Genomic DNA, 19,903 nt, shown 5'->3' with positions numbered 1-19,903 from the left:
AAATTCAGACCGTCATAAAATCTCATTCTCTGATGATTGGGGCCTCAAACTTGGCCATTTTGATATTTTCGACATGCTTTTTCCATTTCTGGCATTCGTTAAGTTATAGCCCATAATTTTATGAAAATTAGGTCACGTGATGGCTTAGCTGCAAAGGGCCTGTAAATGCGGAACTATGGATAAGCTGGTAGGAGATGTCGAAAATGCAATTTGGAGCAAATCTGGAGGACAATCGGAGCCAACTGGGTCTTTTTGCGACGAAAAAGACGCAACACGTGCATCACCTGAAGCTCAGAGGTCGAGCACAGCTGTCCTTGGGCACACAGTTTGCTACATAGTAAGTGCCGTTGTTCTTAAAGAAGGTCGTGTTTTGATGATGAGAGAAGCCAAGAAATCCTGCAGAGGAACATGGTATTTGCCAGCGGGTAGAGTCGAGAAAAACGAGTCCCTCGAAGAGGGTGTTGTGAGAGAAGTGTTAGAGGAAACGGGGCTTGCTTTCCAACCCATCTCCATTATTTGTGTGGATTCCCAAGGGACATCTTGGTTTCGTTTCACTTTCGTTGGATTAATTACAGGCGGAAAGCTTAAGAGTCTGAAAGAACAAGATAAGGAGTCCATGGAAGCAGGATGGTTTACAACTCAAGAAGTATTTATCTCTCTCCTACTTCGAGCGAGAGATATTTGTCCATTGATCAATGCTGGGCTGAAATGGTATGAAACAAAGGAAGACAACCCTACCTGCAGATTAATGCCTGCAAAGAAGTCCCATAGTTGTATTTCTGTCAGGCTGTTGGTTGTTAAAAGAGTGGAGAGAGATAATAAAAGATCACTGTTCTGCCTTTTACTTCACAAGACTGCCACTGACAATAATTCATATCCCTGTTTTCCGCACAAGGTTGCGAATTTTTGCATGTATGGCTCCAATGTCAGTGGTGTCATTGAAGGATTAGTCAGAGATTTTGACAGTCATATACAGTACAGAACACATGGCTATATTAATATCGAACACACTGGAAAGCCTCATGGGGTGGCAGATGGATTGTGCCTGACGTTTCTAGTAGAGGTTTTTGAGGCAGTAGAGGAAGGAATTTTACAGGGAAAATACAGCTGGTTTGAATTGGAAGAAAAGCCCATGGCAGACAAGATTTGGGATCTCATAGATGTCAAAGGTTGCGTTGAGCTTGTAGAATATTAATTAAAAGTTTAAAAATCCAGCTCACAATCCCTTGAGACCCTGTTAGGGGAGTCATCCATGTCCTCCATTCAGATTTTAAACTTTTTCATATCACAGTTTTGGAAGTTTCCTCATCAGTGCTTAAATTTCAACAATAGTCATGTCATTCATTGCAATTTTATTGGCCTCCTTTTCATTGTTTTGACTGCAAATCCCATTTGATAAGGTCGGGGATGTTCGTCACCATCTTGTGTCCCATAATAACCTTGTATCTCTTTTCTCGCTTAGGGGTATAAATCAAGGATATTAGTCTCATTTAGGGTGTTAATGATGAAACGCCACAGTTTTCAGCTGTCAAAGTATCTCTTTATACTTCCGTTTTTAGGTTTGATTTTTGTCAGTCTCTCGAGACCAGTCTACTAGCACAGGCAATTCCATTTTAAATGTGGTACTATTTTTTAGGGGTCAAATAAAGCTCGAGTCATGATCAGATTAGTCTCCTTTAGGAGTTTATTTCAAATTTTCTGACAAGCATCCTCCACCCTTTCATATTGCTAAGTAAACCAATATCTTATAAAGTCACTTTGGAGTTTCAATTTCTATTATAGAACCCTTGATAAAGAACCCTGTTCTAGGCTAAATTATTTATACACTGGCCACTTTTCCAGTAAATTATACTCTTAACTAGACTAAAACTGTCTAATTTCTTCTATTTCCTATTCCAGCCTAAACTGTGTGTAAACCGTACCCTTCATACCCTTCATAGCAGCACATACCCATATAACTTGTATGGGAGTAAACCCCCCCCCCCCCTCCACCAATGGTATTATCAAGTGCTTTCATTTCTATGACCACAAATTGCTGTGAAAGGGTAAAAATACTCTTTATCTTTCCACACCCAAATAACCTAATAAGCTAAATATAACTCAACCATTCCAAAGAAAATGTTAAACAATAAATTCATGTTTACACCAACCTTTCCTCCTCCTCCCTCCCCCCTCCCCGCTCAGTCCCCCGCCACAAAAATATTTTTTGGAGATACGAGATTCAACAATGAGTACTCAGAACAATAGATTATTTTGGAGTCAATATTTTGACAACAAGTCATCTTCATATATAAGATCTTTCATATATTCACTTGTAAGATATCTTCAGTTGGTGTGATGTTAAGCCCAGAAATGCTAATGGAAATAATATTTATTACACTTATTATTAGATATTGTTAAAATCATATTCATTAAATGAAACCACAATGAGAGCATTATAAAACACAGCTGCAGTTTGTCCGAACTTGAAATTTAGAATTTGTTGAGTATTTGGATATTTTAGCTTGTCCTCTGAGTACAGCTTGTACTAAGACAACCAGAGTCTTCATTCTGCTTGACCAGCAGTCTGGAAACAAGCAACCCTGGAAAGATCCAATTTGAAGTGCAAAAATATGGGACTTCCACTTAAGGACGCTGCCTACTTTGTTAGTGCGCACATGTTCTGCGCATCACGCAAGGCATGGTTTAAGCGCCACAGACGCGCTGGGTTGACATGACGTTATCAACTACGCTACCAAGTACACGACTACATTGTAAATTGAAAGCAAAATTTTCCTACTGTGAACTAATCAAGTTTAATGAACCTGTACTTAAACCAGGAACACCAGAACAGCAGCATACCGCTAACCACCAACTGTTAATGTCTTTCAGCTGAAAAACTAGCTGTTATCTGTCGAAAATTATACTGAAATCCAACTGTAAACATGTACCTGCAGATGGCGTAGTGCGCGTGCAAAACAAGTGCGAGATACGCAAATGTTTTACTTACTGTGGAGGTGACAGGAAAAATGTAACAGGCACCGTAAAAAGTTTAAAAAAGGACCAATAACTTTAAAAAACGCGTGGTTACCCCTATATTTTATGTTATGAAATGGAAGTGGCAAGACTATTCAGCAGATGATTAGTTTCTGGTTGTGAGCAAAAGATATTTAGACTGTATTTTAGCTGAAACAGAAGAAGGCTGTCAGAGACGCTAAAAGTGCTGTTGCAGCAATTTTGTTATTGAAACATACCAAAAATGGTTTTTATGTTACCATTTACCATGTAGTTTTCAGATCTTTATAAATGTATTTGCTTTTCTCTATGTAAAGGCGAATTCTAAAGAAAGCTGTGAAGAAATATCCTCCTATTTTCAGAAAAATGCTGATGTCAGCATTTTTGTTGAGATTCAAGGCTAATTATCTTGAAAAAATGCGTGGCTACCGTCTTTTTTTCTTTGTGGATTCCGATAGCCATTGCAAAGATCTACTTTTTCCGCAAGATCCTAACCTGGCACAAAAACCTTTGTATTTAGTAGGCACCGTCCTTAAGTTTTGCATGCCTAGCAGGAGGTGGAGGTGCAGTGGCCTCATGGTTAGTGCGCTCGACTCCGGAGCGAGTGGTCCGGGTTCGTGCCCTGGCCAGGGACACTGTGTTATGTTCTTGGGCAAGACACTTAACTCTCACAGTGCCTCTCTCCACCTAGGAGTATAAATGGGTACCGTCAAATTGTTGGGGAAACCTAACAAATTGCAGTGGAGTGACCTGTGATGGACTATCATCCTGTCCAGGGGGAGTAGAAATATTCCTAGCTGGTTCATGCTACAGAAACTGGGATAAGCTCTGGCGACTATGACTATGAGCCAGTTGGCTCCAAGGCTTCACTTTAGCAGGACTAGCTGACAAACACATGGCTCAGTTGAGATGCTGGTGTTTTGCTTCCCCCTCATTTCCATCTTTTTAAAACCAATCAAAATCAAGCCTGTAGCGGAACTCTTGAAAGTTGCTTTTTCGTCAAGCTTGCACAGTAAGGAACAAAGAGTTGAGGAAGATTGGTACTTAGATAATTCTTGTTGAGTTCATCATCAGGCAACTTTTTGAAGTATCAGCAACAAAGTTATAATAACAAGATCTTGTTCTTTTGTATTTGTTTGCATTTTCCCGTAATGTGTGTTTTGTAATTTTGAGAAGGCCACTGGCACTGACATATTACAGAACAATGTGTGGTTCCAAAAAATATTTATAGCCTCCCACAGAAGGGATTAGAATTTCCTGGGGGTGGGGGTTCTGTAAAAAAAAAAAATAAAAGTATGAAGCTTAATTGGTATTTCTAGAGGGGTGAGTTGGTCTTAGAAAAAAACCCTTCCCTGCAGGACGTGAATATTTCCTGGATTACACAATTTGTGTCATAAGTTAACACTACACATGAATATATAAAAGATCACGTACTTGAACTGCAGAGAATTCAAAACAAGTAAATTAAGATATTATGATCATTGCAGTTGTGTACTCAGCTTAAGCAGCTGTAAAATTATAGCCAGAAAGAATCCTGGCAGTGGAGTGAAATAAGGAGAGAGAGCTTTCGCTCTGCACACCAACTAACTGAATGCTTAAAACAGACTAGAAATTATTGTGAGTTAATTTAGTTTCCCACTGGCGGCTTCTTCACACATTTTTTTTCATAAGTTGTCATTAAAATGGCCTTTCTAAGTTTGCAAAATGTGTGCTTTTAAGGATTTGGGGGATTAAGTTTATAAGTTTTAATACAAATAAGTGTTTTAAATCTTGTAGCCATCTACTGGGTCTCCTTTTATTAAGTAGTTGAAACTTGAACAAAGTATCCCAACTGAGAAGAGGAAAATAGCCGTCTATGGTTAGCCAAATGTTGCAAAATTCAACAACTTGGACCTTCATATTCAACAACTTATATTTATGTTCAACAACATATATTTATATTCAACATTTTATATTTATATTCAACGATACGCATTTTCTTTCAACTTCAACCCAAATTATTTTCATTCAACAAAAATATTTGTTCAACTTCAACCAAAAATAATATCATTCAACAAAAATATTTGTTCAACTTCAACCAAAAATAATTTCATTCAACAAAAATATTTGTTCAACTTCAACCGAAAATAATTTCATTCAACAACAATATTTGTTCAACTTCAACCCAGATTATTTTCATTCAACAAAAATATTTGTTCAACTTCAACCAAAAATAATTTCATTCAACAACAATATTTGTTCAACTTCAACCACAATTATTTTTATTCAACAATAAAGTTCCCGGACATTCAAAATAGTCATTCAACAAAATTCCCCGTCCCACCCCCTGAACTACCCCGAACGCTGTCACAAATCCCTAGTGTTTTGGGTACCCAAAACACTGAAAGCGTAAAACTGATGCAAGTGAAATCATCCACAATTCTGCTCAAAACCCATTTATCTTCTTACGAAGCTTTGTCTCAATAAATTAAAGCGTTCTTTAGCTTGATATAAACACAATACGTCTCTGAAAATAGTCGCAATTCATAACAGACTGTCTGATCCGAGTCCGCAGTTATAACGACATTTATTATATAGCTAGCTCCGCGAGCGGGCAAGATGAATCAAATCCTGCGTTGTGATTGGCTACCCGAGCGGGCAAGATGGAGCTATCTTGCCCGCTCGGGACTACCCGCCGTGTCCCGCGAGAAAAATTTCCCCGAAAGCCATATAATAAATCCTTTATTGACCAAGCTTGTTCGGCCAAGATGGCTGGATATTGGCCTCGTTCTTTTTTTGCGAGTTTATGGACCTCGACTCCGTCTCGGTCCATAAACACGCAAAAAAAGAACTTGGCCAATATCCAGCCATCTTGACCTCACACTTGGTCAATAACCCATATATAAAACCGAATTCACGCGCCAAAGATCCTTGTATGAACATGCGCTTGGTGCCTATCGATAACCCTTGAAATGCACGTTATTTAAAACGAGAAAGGCGCTTTCTAAACCTCCGATAGTGCGGCGATTAAAATCAATGTGCGAACGAACGGCCGTCACGCAATATGCAGGTCTCAAGCTGTGACCGACCTCTGTATGTGTTGCCTGTCGGAAATAAACTCTGGCTTAGACTTGTTTGTCGCTCTTTCCTTGACCATCCCTCCTAGTGTACGTAGATTTTGCCGGGGAACAGTTCTCTATGCCATGAAATAAGTTTTTTGCTTCGGAGACAAAACCAAAATAAATATAAATAAAGTATATACAAGGCTAATCCTTGGATACAGGGAAAGTCTTAGACTTGTTTATTTCTCGCTCTTTCCTTAACCATCCCTGCTATTAGATTTTGCCATCAAAGCAGTTTTTTTCTTCGGAGACAATTCTATAAAAAATGCAAATAAAGTAGACAAGACTACGTCCTTTGAACACTGGGAAAGTGGGATACTTAAATCCCTGGTGATATATGGGTATCCCTTTCCAATATGCTTGTTTGTTATCGTTTCTTTAATTCAGGCTAGCCAAATCGACCGAGAATTAAAAGGCAAAGCAAACCTTTTATATCTTCATCTTATATATTCCGGCAAAATCTACATATACTAGGAGGGATGGTCAAGGAAAGAACGACAAACAAGTCTAAGCCAGAGTTTATTTCCGACAGGCAACACATACAGAGGTCGGTCACAGCTTGAGACCTGCATATTGCGTGACGGCCGTTCGTTCGCACATTGATTTTAATCGCCGCACTATCGGAGGTTTAGAAAGCGCCTTTCTCGTTTTAAATAACGTGCATTTCAAGGGTTATCGATAGGCACCAAGCGCATGTTCATACAAGGATCTTTGGCGCGTGAATTCGGTTTTATATGTCGTTATAACTGCGGACTCGGATCAGACAGTCTGTTATGAATTGCGACTATTTTCAGAGACGTATTGTGTTTATATCAAGCTAAAGAACGCTTTAATTTATTGAGACAAAGCTTCGTAAGAAGATAAATGGGTTTTGAGCAGAATTGTGGATGATTTCACTTGCATCAGTTTTACGCTTTCAGTGTTTTGGGTACCCAAAACACTAGGGATTTGTGACAGCGTTCGGGGTAGTTCAGGGGGTGGGACGGGGAATTTTGTTGAATGACTATTTTGAATGTCCGGGAACTTTATTGTTGAATAAAAATAATTGTGGTTGAAGTTGAACAAATATTGTTGTTGAATGAAATTATTTTTGGTTGAAGTTGAACAAATATTTTTGTTGAATGAAAATAATCTGGGTTGAAGTTGAACAAATATTGTTGTTGAATGAAATTATTTTCGGTTGAAGTTGAACAAATATTTTTGTTGAATGAAATTATTTTTGGTTGAAGTTGAACAAATATTTTTGTTGAATGATATTATTTTTGGTTGAAGTTGAACAAATATTTTTGTTGAATGAAAATAATTTGGGTTGAAGTTGAAAGAAAATGCGTATCGTTGAATATAAATATAAAATGTTGAATATAAATATATGTTGTTGAACATAAATATAAGTTGTTGAATATGAAGGTCCAAGTTGTTGAATTTTGCAACATTTGGCTAACCATAGCCGTCAAGCGTTTTTTTTTTTTTTTACGCTAAATATTTTTAGTCCTACATCTTAACGTGAAATTTGGACCGGAAACGATAATAAACCGGAAGTCTGCTATTGTTGACTATCACGTGATCTCACGCCAGCTGTTAATATGCCCCGTCCTCCCGCAGGACTCGAATCTCATTCATTTTTTAAAAAAATTTTCTTGGATAAAGTTTCAAACCTCTTAGTTCTCTGCTAGGTCGATCGAGAACAGATTAACTGGTTAGCATATGCTATAAATATTGATATTTTCTAGTGCAGTCTCGGAATAGCCAAGAGAGGACCGTTCGAATGGCCGGTAAGTCAGACCTTGGAAAACATTTAAAATGTGTTCCTTCTTGCAAAAGAATCTGAAAAGTGCTCTTTGGCCTTCACTGTAAGAATCGCTTTACTTCTTTCAACCTCGGGCCAATATTTACCGAATAGTTCGGGAGTTTAAATGCTGGTTGGAAAGTTGCGTTAATGAGATTACAAATTTACCCATCTACGGTGAACTTAGATCTCCAACTCTGTAAGGTTGCTTTTACAAGCAAAAGGGCTGTGTTGTTTTACTTCTAAGGAATTGTTTTTATTCCAGATTTCCGTTGTGTATTTAAGCGCATCCATGGGTTAACTAGTCTGCTTTGCATACAAAGTAATCTCCTTACGGAAGACAAAATAATTGACCCTAAAAATATAAGATCGACCGAGGGAGCGTTTCTCAATCCAACTCGGATCATGTTATATTCGCGTGAGAGGAAATGTTCGTAGTGTTTGTAGTTTTCAGGTCCATGAACAATAAAAACCGGGACAGTTTGAAAAACAAAACATTCTACATTTATGTTCGGGAACAAGCATCCTGGGTCATTTGTTTAATTTTAAAAAACTCCAACTCAGCTGTATCGCCATATCTTTTGTATCTTCTTGTGGTAGACTTTTATAATCGGCGAATTTTTAAGCTGACGTTTTGTTTCTTCTGGATTTCGTGGGCTAGTGCAGTGAGATTTTTTACCCGTGTATTAAAATACGTGTGTGCCACAATATGTAAATCTATTTAAGAGATATGTATGTTTATGGTTGGAAAATTGCTGGTGCATTATTGAAAGCGAATTTCTTATAAAGGGTTAAAGCTGACTTTCGAGGAGCGGTAAATTACGATCAGATCAAGTTACTCCTCTTCGCGAAAGGATATTTTTGACCGATCATGATTAATTTGTATAGACCATCCCTTTCCTATAAGCAAGCTGGTGTTTTGAAGTAATTAAGTGTCTTTTATTATCCTTTTGTAATCAATTCCACCTGCATCTCTATGGAAACAGACAACAAAAAAGCTGGCTTTTTTTGGAAACAAATGTTGTTTTTAAATTACTTATTTTGTATCTATATATTTTTGTTCACAGAGTTATGCATTCACCCCTTCCCCAAATGTAAAAAAAAAAAAAATTAGAAAAAATTTCCAATAAGCATCCTCAGGGTTGATATGGATGTTTTCTGGAACCACACAATACGAAAAGATCCCCTGGGGATGGTACTCAGGTATCTTAAGGCTGGTTTCCACAAACACATAAGCATAAGTCGACACACACAGATGCTGTAAGCAGTGTTCCAGATAAGTGAGGGGTCTTGGGTCAAAAACCTGACAAGGTCAGCTACATGACCCAACAAGTTAAATAGAAATTTAGAAATTATTTGATGGGAGCAGTGGGAATTGACCCATTGAAATTCCTTATTGACACCCTGCATTGAAAAATTATCTGGAACCCTGTGTAAGATGTTGATAAGTACCACTTTTTGTTGAAAATTTCCCAAACAAAAGGTGCTAATTATCAACATCTTACTGCCTATGCATATATCGGCTTGTGCTTATGCTTATGCTTAACACTTCAAACACTAGAAGCAATGGGAAAACAGCAAAACTACCAAAGGTCAGACTTTTTTACGTGCCTCGATTTTTAATCTATTGCCTTTAAGTTTAAGAAACATTAATTCTAGAGTTTTATTTAGGAAAGCCTTGGGCAATTATTACCTGTAATTTCTATTGTATTTTTAGCGGTTTTTAACTTAGTGTATTTTTTGCCTTAATATGTATCTCATTTTATATATCTTAATACAAGCACTACGTGCATGACCACTATAAATAAGATTTGCATTTTTTTACATAACTTTTTACAATAATTCTCATTTATTAGTTTTTAATCCGTAGTCAGCAGGACCCTGTTGATAACAATACTTTGTACTGAAGGGTTATCCTGGGTAAATATTCGATAATTATTATTATTATTATTATTATTATTATTTTTAATTATAGTTTATTTTATTGATGCAAACATATTACAAGATTGCAACAAATTACAAAAGTAGTGCAAAAAAAGAGGGGTGTTACAACTGATAATATTCTTAATGAAAAATAGCAGATAATGTTTACGATAATAAATATTACAAACAATATGTCTCTTTAGCTTTGTACAAATGTATATAACTGGGGGAAAGGGCAACATAGTCACATCAAGTCATTTGTCTATTTCAAGCTGGATAATAAATTTGGATATGAATTCAGAAGTATCTTGTTTCTTTTGCATCGTTTTGCAAGCATAGTGGCATTGCTTTGCATATAACAGAAGAAGACGCAAATCCTTTGTTTGGTTATCAGAAAGATTAGTGTTTGGTGTTGGTAAATTGAGAAACCATTGTAGGGAGGTTAGGCTGACATTGATTTGGTGTAAACTATTGAACCATTGAAGAGACTCATCACATAATTTCAAGAGAGATTGACAGTCAAAGAATTCATGTTCAATAGAGTCATTTTTACTGCACAGAACACATTTGACACAGTCAGTTATTCCAAATCGATTAAGTTCTTTATCACTGACTAGTAATCTGTTGAACAACCTGAAATAGAATTATCCCGAGTGATTTTATTGTTATTATTATTTTATTATTATTATTATTGTTATTATTATTATTATTATTATTATTATTATTATTAGTGGAAACCAGCCTTTAGTGTTTGAGAGGCGCAAAGAGCTGTTCATAAATTATCATAAATGTTTTTTTTTCCTCATTGCAGATCCACAGCAACTATTGTGTAAAAATTAATCTTCAGATTATTATTTCAATATGAGTAATCCTGCGACAATACCAACACCTGTCAAAGATGTTCAGGGCGACAAGAGATGGATGAGCATGGTGAGACATGAGGACTGGTGACTAGTACCCAAGAACTCCCCTAATGTTGTATGAAAATAGAAGAAGGCCTTTGTTTGCGAGAGAAAAAGGCACCGTGAGAGTAGTGTCTTGTCCAAGAGTGCAACACAATGACTCCAGCCAGTGCTTGAACCCAGACCACTCAAACTAGAGTCCAGTTAATAATTAACCATATGAGGCTACCACACCTCCACAAGAATATAGAGTTTGTTATTAACTGTTGACAATTCACAGGACTCAATGGGGCAATGTTCAAGCAGGTGGTTTTCTAAGCCTTGACCTGTTTGTGTACCCCAGTCCCAGGCACTTCATCTCCAGTTACCTAGACAAAAATCTGGGTGTGGTCTTTGTTATTGATTTGGAAACATTCAAATCATTCAACAGTCAAGATTAGGAGTACATTCCTTTGGAATGATCTGGATTAGGATCAGTGATCCAAGATCATTCAGATCACAGTGCATCAAAGGAGCCAATGAATCCACTTTGGGCAAGGATGCATCAGTTTCAGCTTTTATATACTATTATCCAACTGATCTTGGATCATTGATCCTGACCCAGATCATCCCAAAGGAATGCACCCTAACAATGTGAACTGTATTTATCTTAATGCATGTTTTGTATATTTTCAGCATGAGAGATTTTTACATGATGGCAAGGTTTCTCCATGTGATGTTTTATTCATTGGGGACTCACTCATACGGAATATGAAGGAAACTGAGGTACATGTATGTATATGTGGTAATTCTACGGGTACAGGATTAAATTTTTCTGTCAGCATTCCTGAGTGCCTGATTAATTTTGGGGCATTTCCATGCACATCACAGAGTCTGAGGTGTTATTCCTTTCCTATCCTACATTGAAAGGTCTGGCTCAATTTGCACCCTGGCTGGGGTGTGTAAAGATCTTGAGGCTTCAAAGAACACAAGAACAGCTTTGTGAAGGCTCTGTAATTCCATAGTTCTGAAAAGTCTCTTGAGGGCCACTGGTTTATCAGTTTTTACTGTCATATTTGTGCTACCCTCGTAAAATAAAGTTGTTGTAACTTACTTACCTAAGTCTTACATACAACAATGTACTGTGTTTGCTATCTCACATCAGCACTAGGTATTTATGGCCGCTGTCTCACAATATCATTACAGGGTTGACCTTATGAAGCTAAGATGATTTAACCTTCACAGTGGCTCTCTCCACATTTGACCGTGAATAGGTTTCTTGGAATTTTTTGGGCTATGAAGAAACCACAAATTCCAGGGGGTGGGCAGTGTACCTTCAATAAACTAGCATCTTGTCCAGTGAAAGTTCTTCTAGTTGCTTTATGCTACAGAAATATGCAGAGTTGTTCAACAACAAATCATTGTGTCATTTCAGGCCTGGGATGCTTATTTTGCACCTCTGAGTTCTCTTAATTTTGGAATTGGCGGTGATTGTACAGAACATGTGTTGTGGAGAATAGAAAATGGTGAACTGGATGCAATAAATCCTAAGGTGAGAGAATTTAACATTATGCCAAAATACAGCTGGTGTAAGATTAATTTTAGTTCATTGTTTTGGTAATTTAAAATGGTGTTTGTTAACAAGGGGTTTCTAGTTGAATTGATCAGCTGCATTTTGTCATTTCAGGTTGTAGTATTGTTAGTTGGAACAAACAATCATCACAGTTCTGCTGAACAGGTTGTAGAAGGAATTGAATCAATTGTTTGGAGTATAAGCAGCAAACTGCCATCTGCTAAAATCATTGTACTGGTAAGATTGACTGCTCTTGGTCTCAGATAAATTTCTGATCAGTGAATCTCAATTTTAATATGGTTCCATAAGTTGTCTGTTTAGAAAACATTTTTCATGTTCATGGAATACCCATTTATTAGCAACTAATCGCTTACACACTCTATAATATATAGATTTAGCCAAGCCTAAAAGCAGAGCTCCTGATTACAATAAATTAACCTGGCTTGAGCTTGCGATCCAATCAAAAACCAGGACCTTGTCAGTGATCAACTTAAAAAAAACGTGACACTGGTCAATGAATATCTTGTTTTGACAGGTGTCAATTGACAATAGCATTCCATATCATGGATGTTCAATATCAAAGAAGTCTAATGCCTCAGTCAACCTATTAGCTGGAGTATTGCCACCATGTTGCATGACATTGTTTTCTTCATAGGGCACATGCGCCCGTGATCCATGCTGCTGGCCATGTTGACCATGAAAAGAGTTACATGGTTTTCTATTTCTGAGCATGCATGTGGTTCTGTTCCTGTAGTTATAGTGCTCCACTTGGCAGCCATTTGGGCCATAAAGCTATTAAGCTTGACTTCACCGTGCACACCCCATACTAGACTGATTGTCAATATTATTCTTTGTCTTCAGAGTCTGCTTCCCAGAGGAAAACTACCCAACCCCCTTCGTGAGAAACACTTCCAAGTAAACCACACACTGAAGGAAGCCATTGAGACCATCCCCAACTCAATTTACCTGGACTCTGATCCAGGCTTTGTAAGGAGTGATGGCATCATAAGCCACGAGGACATGTTTGATTACCTTCATTTGACGAGAAAAGGATACAAAAAATTCTGTCAACACATTAATAATGTGATTGTTAAGTTTTTGAAGTACTGAGTGCTCAGAGGTGCTCACAAAGGCAAGGGGAACAGATGAAGTGAATTGTAAATCAACATGCTCTTCCTCAAAAAGAGGGTAACAAGGAGGGTCTTTTTTGCTGCAATAAGGGGGACTGGGGCAGGCTGCCATCTCACCAGTAGCGAGGTACAAATTTCCCCTCTGCTCTGGTGATAGTAGTGTTTTTGTACAGTGGAATTCAAACACTGGGCCTTTCCCCAAATGTCCAGATATTTTTGAGATATTTAGAAGTTTCTGAGATATTTAGAAAATGTTAGGATATTTAGAAAATTTAGGGAATTTTTTCACAAATATTCATAGTTTATTTTGGCTTAGCCCTGTGTTTTCATTGCTATTTTCTTGATACGATATTCTGTTCTATGCCAGAAACAATCCACTTCAGTGATTTGTCACTCGAAAAATGTATTCCAAATCACTAAAAGCACTCAAGCAGCGGAGTTCCCACTAATTTTGATAGTTACTGGTAAGGGTCCTTGGGACTCCCAGTTCCAAAGAGTTGCTTTTTTTTTTCTGCTTTTCAGTTGTCCTTTACCTATGACTAAAATTTTCAGAACTTTTTTCCTGCATCCCAAGGACAGGCACACTTTGCCAAAAAACTGTGCATCCTTTTCATTTTTTTTTGTGCATATAAGACGCACACCCGTGCATTGATAGACACTCTGATCAGTGTACCAGTATTTTTACGACAAAATAGAAGACATTTTTAGAAGGTTTTTTGAGATATTCAGAAGCATTTTTGTGACATTTAGAAGATTTTTTTTAGAATTTCCAGAAAGATATTTCAATAGGTGATTTTACATGATATTTGTGGAAAGGTCTACCAAACACTGATGGTCACCAACATGTTAATATATTACAGGGAAGGCATAAATTATCAAGTCTACCTTTTTGTTTGAGCCTAACAAAACTGGCTGTGGTCTTGTAAACAAGTTATTGGTATAAGGGTGGGGTTCTACTGCACTAGATAGGGAAATTTTATTAAATTCTGGTATATGTTTTGTCAATTCTGAATTCCTGGAATTATTTAAATATAATTATTATATAGATCTGCAACAGTTGTGTTATAAGGTCCCAAAATTCTGAAATTTGTGCAGACAATTCATTTTGACAACAGTTTTCTGTTGGCGTATTGATATCAACTTCCTTTTCCTCTCTGATAAATGTTATTTTCTGTGAATTCCTTGATATTTAATAGCAAGATACACTGTAAATTAGCTAGGCTTCTATTAGTCATTTTAGTAAAACATCATTGATATACAGTTACAAGAAATCCAGACAATCACTATGTCAATGTTTATAGTGAAAAGGTTATGGTTATAAAACAATGCAGCATGAATGATGATGGTTTTAAAATTGACACTTACAAAACAGTATGTATTACTGGGTTTCTGGGAACCTCACTAAGTGGGTCTTAAAGGAGCTATGTCATGCTTTGCACATCTTGGAAAAGTTTAGGCTAAATCTTTCAAGTTTGTCATTTGTAATCCTTGTTAATCTTCTTCATCCTTAGTCATCCTTGTTCCTTTATGGCTTATTTCTATTACCTCTGGTGTTTTTTTAATCTAAAGAAACTACTATTTTCAGGTTTCCTTCAATTTCAAAGTGATTTTGTAAGTGGCCAAAATAACTCAAAATATCATGACTGAGCTCCTTTAAGAAAAAAGCAGCAAATGTTTAAAGTTATGAAAAACTTCAGGAAGAAGTGGTTGACAGACCAACTGTCAATAAGTTTCCTTACTCAAAATCGAGTGTGCAACTTACACTTAAGAAAATTACTAATGCTACAATCAGGGCAAAAGTAGTTGAGGCACTGCCCAAAACCAAACTTTCTCCCTTCAAGAGTAATTTGTCCTACCTACACTCTTCATATTTCCTCCCCCTCTCCCTTTCCAATGTTGTGACCACGTAACAGCATTGCCAAAGCCTGTTTCAAAATTGATTGGGGCTATGGGAGTGGCTATTGACACAAAAGGTGTCTCTTTTATCAAGGGAAGTACCGATCTCCGTTCAAAAATGTCTCATTTGCAAAAATATTTCAACACTTTAATTTGTCCCTGATTGTAGCAACAAGTGGCCTTTGCCACATGTTTATTCATAAAAATATAGCTTCATCTTTAGAGCTCTATTTTTTTTCAAAAAAAAAAATATTATTATGACTACATCACAAGACCACCTGGAAAAATTCCAACAATACATTATAGCATGAATAAGTAACTGGAATGGCGATTTCAGTTCATTGCTAACCTGCTTTCTGACAACAAAACCAACAACAAAATATACCACACCTTGAGTGAGGATACAAAAAGAGAAATTTGATCACACTGTCTATTGATATGTGATTCAGTGTATACTTGTAACAACTAACTTTTAAACAAAACATGAAATACTTTTGCCGGTCATGATGATTTATAGCACAATGTTCTTAAAAAATCCTTTCTATTTGATTAGTTTCACATTTACTAAATACTGTAAAGTTTGATAACTGCAGCTACTGTAGCCGTCATTTGGGTGACTCTTGGATCATCAGCTTCGTTTCATTCCACACTGCTTATTTTCAGGTGTTTTGGTTAATTTCATAACAGGGAGAGATAATTGTGTCAATCGCTATGCTTGTGTCAACGACTACTTCAGTGGAAGGGCTTTTGCCCATTATTTTCCGCTGATGTGATCGCAAATTTGACAACTGATTAAAACTCTTATCGCAATGGTCACATTTGTAGGGCTTCTCACCGGTGTGTATCCTGAAGTGTGTTTGCAGATTTGATGCACGGTTGAAACACTTGTTACAATGACTACATTTGAAAGGCTTCTCTCCACTGTGGATTTTGCAGTGCCTTCGCATAGTTGACCCATGCTTGAATTTCCTGTCACAATGATCACATTTGAACACTCTCTCACCACTGTGCATTGCAACATGCATTTCCAAACTTGCTGAGTGTTTAAAAGTCTTATTACACTGTCTGCATTGGAAGGGCTTTTCACCAGTGTGTATCTTCAGATGTCTTCGCAAACTTGATGATTGGTTAAATTGCTTATCACAATATTGACATTTGTAGGGTTTTGCACCACTGTGTATCCTGAGGTGGGATTGCAATGTCAAGGAATGGTTAAAACGCTTGTCACAATGACAACACTTGAAACGCCTTACTCCGCTGTGTATCATTAAATGCCTGGTCAAACTCGATAAGCGGTTAAACGACTTATCGCATTGAGTACATCTGTATGGTTTGTCACCGCTGTGTATTGCAACGTGTCTATGAAAACTTGACAACTGTTTAAAATCTTTGTTACAACTGTTGCATTTGTAGGGTGTGTCACCACTGTGTATCCTCAGGTGTGTTTTCAGAGTTGTACTATGTCTAAAACTCCTTTTACAATGACAACACTTGTAGATCTTTAATCCACTGTGTACCCTCTGATGCCTTGATAAGCTTGAAGAGCTGTTAAATGACTTATCACATTGAGTACAGTTGTATTTCTCACCATTGGGCATCTTGGAAATGTCAAGGATGACCTACGGAAGAAATTATCACCCAAACTGCTTTCAGCACTTTTCAAGACTGCAACTAAGCCAATCCTCCCAGATTATCAGGGAGTCTCTGGATACAGACTGAATCCCCCGGTCTCCTATACGGGTTACCAAATCTCCCAGTTACATTAAGGATGGTGTTTAAAATACCTATTTTCACAGTCACTTATTTGGCAGAATTTGAGACATTTTGCAGGATATTTGAGTTTGTGGTCAAATTGGTGGACCTCATTTTCATGTGCCACATTTTGAGAGTTGAGATCTCCCAGCTTTCAATCTTTTTGGGTTGCAATCTCTGTGAGTGCCATGCATAGAGGAGTATTAGAAGTGGGATGAAAAAAAAAATAACGTTTTGCACTTACAGGTCATTGAATCATAACCTTTTGAGTAATGCTCCTGAAAGGGAACTGACTAGCAGGTAATGAAAAGGCAGCTTTTTGCTGCTGCAATGTGCTAGAAATCTGGTTGGTAGGTGAATGTCTAAGGGAGAGGGAAGCTGGAACACTTATTTTGTAAACACTTTCAGTTGTCATTTGAACAGTTCTACATCAGATTGACAATTTAGTAATACTTGTCAAAGTATACATTTGAGATGGTTGAGAAACTTCGCTTTCAGCTTTCCCATATACAACTTCTGCTATGTTTAATTTGTTTGTCCCTTTTTATGAGAAAATACTGTTATTTAATTTTCTTTTTATATTTAATAGTGTTATCGTCTTTTGGTATTGTCATTCTAATAACAATCATAAGACCCCAAAGGTAGCACCATAGCATAGGTTGGTGGTACATGTACACATGCAGTCCCGCACTATCTGCTGGATAGTGATTTAACCAGTGGATAGCATTATCTACCTTTCAAATATCCCAGACCAGATGTACATGTGGTGCACATCGGATATACATCCATAAAGCTGCAGTCTTACTGATAGGTCAAAACAAAGACAGCTGACCAATGCACCCATACCTCGTAGCTCTTGAGTGTCCTTAGTTGTGTATTGATGGCAAAATCAGAATATGTGTATGTTTACATTGGCTGATGAAAACCCTCAAGAAAGATTGGGAGAATTTTAAAGAACTCAACCTTCAAATTCTCCCAGAACTCCCAAACTCAGCAGGGGTAATTTGCAGAATGCTGAACGCCAAATGCACTGTTTGCTTGCGGTTAGTTTTGCTTACATTTGTTTGCAGTTAGCTTTTATTTGTGGGACAGGGCAATATGCAATATAATGCTGTCCTTAACAAACAAAAGCTAACTGGAAGCAAACATGAGTGAAACTACTAAACCTCACGCAAACAGTGCATTTGGCATTCAGCAAAACACCCCTGCCATCCAACAGCTCTCGTAAGGTCTCACATGAATGGCTTGCTACCCTTTGAGAGAACAATAGAACAAACAACAGAAACAATGACCCTAGCCCTAAAACAATAACAGCTGCTAACAATGATGAGAATTACAACCCGGGGTATGCAACCAATGGAAATCGATGATCAAAAAACCAATTGATCAATTGATATCAATTGATCAAATTAGTTAATTGGTATCGATTAGTATCAGTCAATCGATAACCACACAAAAACTGTTCATCGATTGCTATCGATTGGCACAGCAACCTCAAACATGTCCAATCATCTGCCATTTTTAGGAGGCCCAGGGGACAAAATTGGTAAAATAATTCCGACCCAGTCTTCTCAATGCAAAGAATATACCCCATTGCACGTGTACTCAAATTACCCACTTGCCGTCATTGCCTTTCCATGTCATTATGTATGTCTACGCAAGAAGTCTGGGAAGAGGCTTTACTGAATATAAGGTGCATCGCCAAAGGCTATCATCTTTGCCGTTTTGAGGTGAATGTCCATGAAGTGTTTCTGACAAGAAGAGGGGAGAACGGGGAAACGCGTTTCAAGTTGTTAACCAGGCAAGGACGGGAACAAACTTCTGAGTTGTCAAAAAAAAGATGAATACCTGTGGACGGGGCGTTGAAGAGAAAGAAGAGAGTCTTGTTCTCCTGTTAACGTTCAAAGGATTAAAATGAAATGTGTTTACAATCACAGCAGACAAAGATGGGATATTTATGTGCCGATTCCTTCTATCTGCAACCAATCGATTCCAATCGATATCAATTTATCGACCGATTGTTATTGAAAATCGATACCAATCGATAACCACACGAATCTTCGCCATCGATTGGTCATCGATTATCAATATCAATCGATTAATTGATATCGATTGGTATTGATTGATATTGATTGTCATCGATGATCGATCTGATCGATTGGATACCCCGGGATTACAAGCTTGCGAGAGCTGATGCACTTCTGGCCGCCCCTAACTCCCTGTAAACATGAGTGTCACCTTCAATTCTTTAAATGTAACTTTAATTTGTAAGTCGATGAAGAATAGTTATTGCAAATAAGCTAAACATGACGGTAGTTTCGCTAGAAGACGAAACATTGACGAAACTTCATCTGGGACAAAGAACTTTGAGGTCGGGGGAATCAAATTCAACTATGCGGTACTCTGAACTCTGAACTCGAATTTATCACAGCTGATAACAAAACAGACGGGAATTAAACGCGAAGCTAAAAGGCTTTGCAAATTTACTTACATTAAAGACCTCGGATATTAAAATTTTGATCACTCACCTCACCAGAAATACAACAACAACACAACAACAACGTCAACTGAGGGAAACGGACACAAACCGTGTTGTTCGATCACGTGACCCAAAACACAAACGTAGGTCCGCTTGGCGTACATTTCAGCCACGGAGAGTAGAGTCAGCAGAGATATCGGTATAAAGTTTGACACAGTGCCCTCCATACGAAAACCAAGAAAAATAAAAATTGAGCGTGCAGCACCTTTGGAATTTCATCATCTCCGTTTAAAATTCTAATAAGACGCTGGTGTTAGCCAACATTTGAAAAACATGTAAAAAACTGACGATGAGTTCTTTGGCGTGAGTGTTCTCTCTAAGGCCCGGT

The 19,903-nt window shown here is 37.6% G+C and overlaps 3 protein-coding genes across 4 annotated transcripts; 2 read left to right on the top strand and 1 right to left on the bottom strand.

Annotated features, from left to right (window-relative positions):
* The first annotated feature begins 35 nt into the window (after positions 1 to 35).
* Positions 36 to 4,849, top strand: LOC145491839 (8-oxo-dGDP phosphatase NUDT18-like). Its single transcript, XM_081471118.1, has one exon. It carries the CDS (start codon positions 176 to 178, stop codon positions 1,193 to 1,195), a length of 1,020 nt encoding a protein of 339 aa, XP_081327244.1. The 5' UTR covers positions 36 to 175; the 3' UTR covers positions 1,196 to 4,849.
* LOC145491850 (platelet-activating factor acetylhydrolase IB subunit alpha1-like) lies at positions 1,107 to 13,973 on the top strand. Of its 2 annotated transcripts, none has more exons than XM_081471133.1 (6): positions 1,107 to 1,169; positions 10,616 to 10,734; positions 11,382 to 11,471; positions 12,121 to 12,237; positions 12,373 to 12,495; positions 13,120 to 13,973. In XM_081471133.1, exons 2-6 carry the CDS (start codon positions 10,666 to 10,668, stop codon positions 13,366 to 13,368), a joined length of 648 nt encoding a protein of 215 aa, XP_081327259.1. In that variant the 5' UTR covers positions 1,107 to 1,169; positions 10,616 to 10,665; the 3' UTR covers positions 13,369 to 13,973. The 2 variants fall into 2 exon arrangements, with proteins under 2 accessions (XP_081327259.1, XP_081327258.1); XM_081471132.1 differs by lacking the exon at positions 1,107 to 1,169 and adding an exon at positions 7,559 to 7,867.
* A 555-nt stretch (positions 13,974 to 14,528) lies between these two features.
* On the bottom strand, positions 14,529 to 19,683 carry LOC145491840 (uncharacterized). Its single transcript, XM_081471119.1, has 2 exons — positions 19,565 to 19,683; positions 14,529 to 18,787 (listed from the first exon to the last, which is right to left on the bottom strand). Exon 2 carries the CDS (start codon positions 16,880 to 16,882, stop codon positions 15,944 to 15,946), a length of 939 nt encoding a protein of 312 aa, XP_081327245.1. The 5' UTR covers positions 16,883 to 18,787; positions 19,565 to 19,683; the 3' UTR covers positions 14,529 to 15,943.
* Positions 19,684 to 19,903: the final 220 nt, after the last annotated feature.

This window comes from Orbicella franksi, chromosome 7 (assembly GCF_964199315.1).
Source record: "Orbicella franksi chromosome 7, jaOrbFran1.1, whole genome shotgun sequence".
NCBI lineage: Eukaryota > Metazoa > Cnidaria > Anthozoa > Scleractinia > Merulinidae > Orbicella > Orbicella franksi.
The sequence above is the reverse complement of the archived record's forward strand: the minus strand, read 5'-3'. Positions and strand labels throughout refer to the sequence as shown.

Excerpts from the sequence above, each read along its gene's own strand:
- LOC145491839 (XM_081471118.1), top strand. The coding sequence starts at position 176 with ATGGATAAGCTGGTAGGAGATGTCGAAAATGCAATTTGGAGCAAATCT.
- LOC145491850 (XM_081471133.1), top strand. The coding sequence starts at position 10,666 with ATGAGTAATCCTGCGACAATACCAACACCTGTCAAAGATGTTCAGGGC. Across the intron at positions 10,735-11,381 it reads ACAAGAGATGGATGAGCATG|CATGAGAGATTTTTACATGA; the intron begins GTGAGACATGAG and ends GTATATTTTCAG. Across the intron at positions 12,496-13,119 it reads CTGCTAAAATCATTGTACTG|AGTCTGCTTCCCAGAGGAAA; the intron begins GTAAGATTGACT and ends CTTTGTCTTCAG.
- LOC145491840 (XM_081471119.1), bottom strand. The coding sequence starts at position 16,882 with ATGCCCAATGGTGAGAAATACAACTGTACTCAATGTGATAAGTCATTT.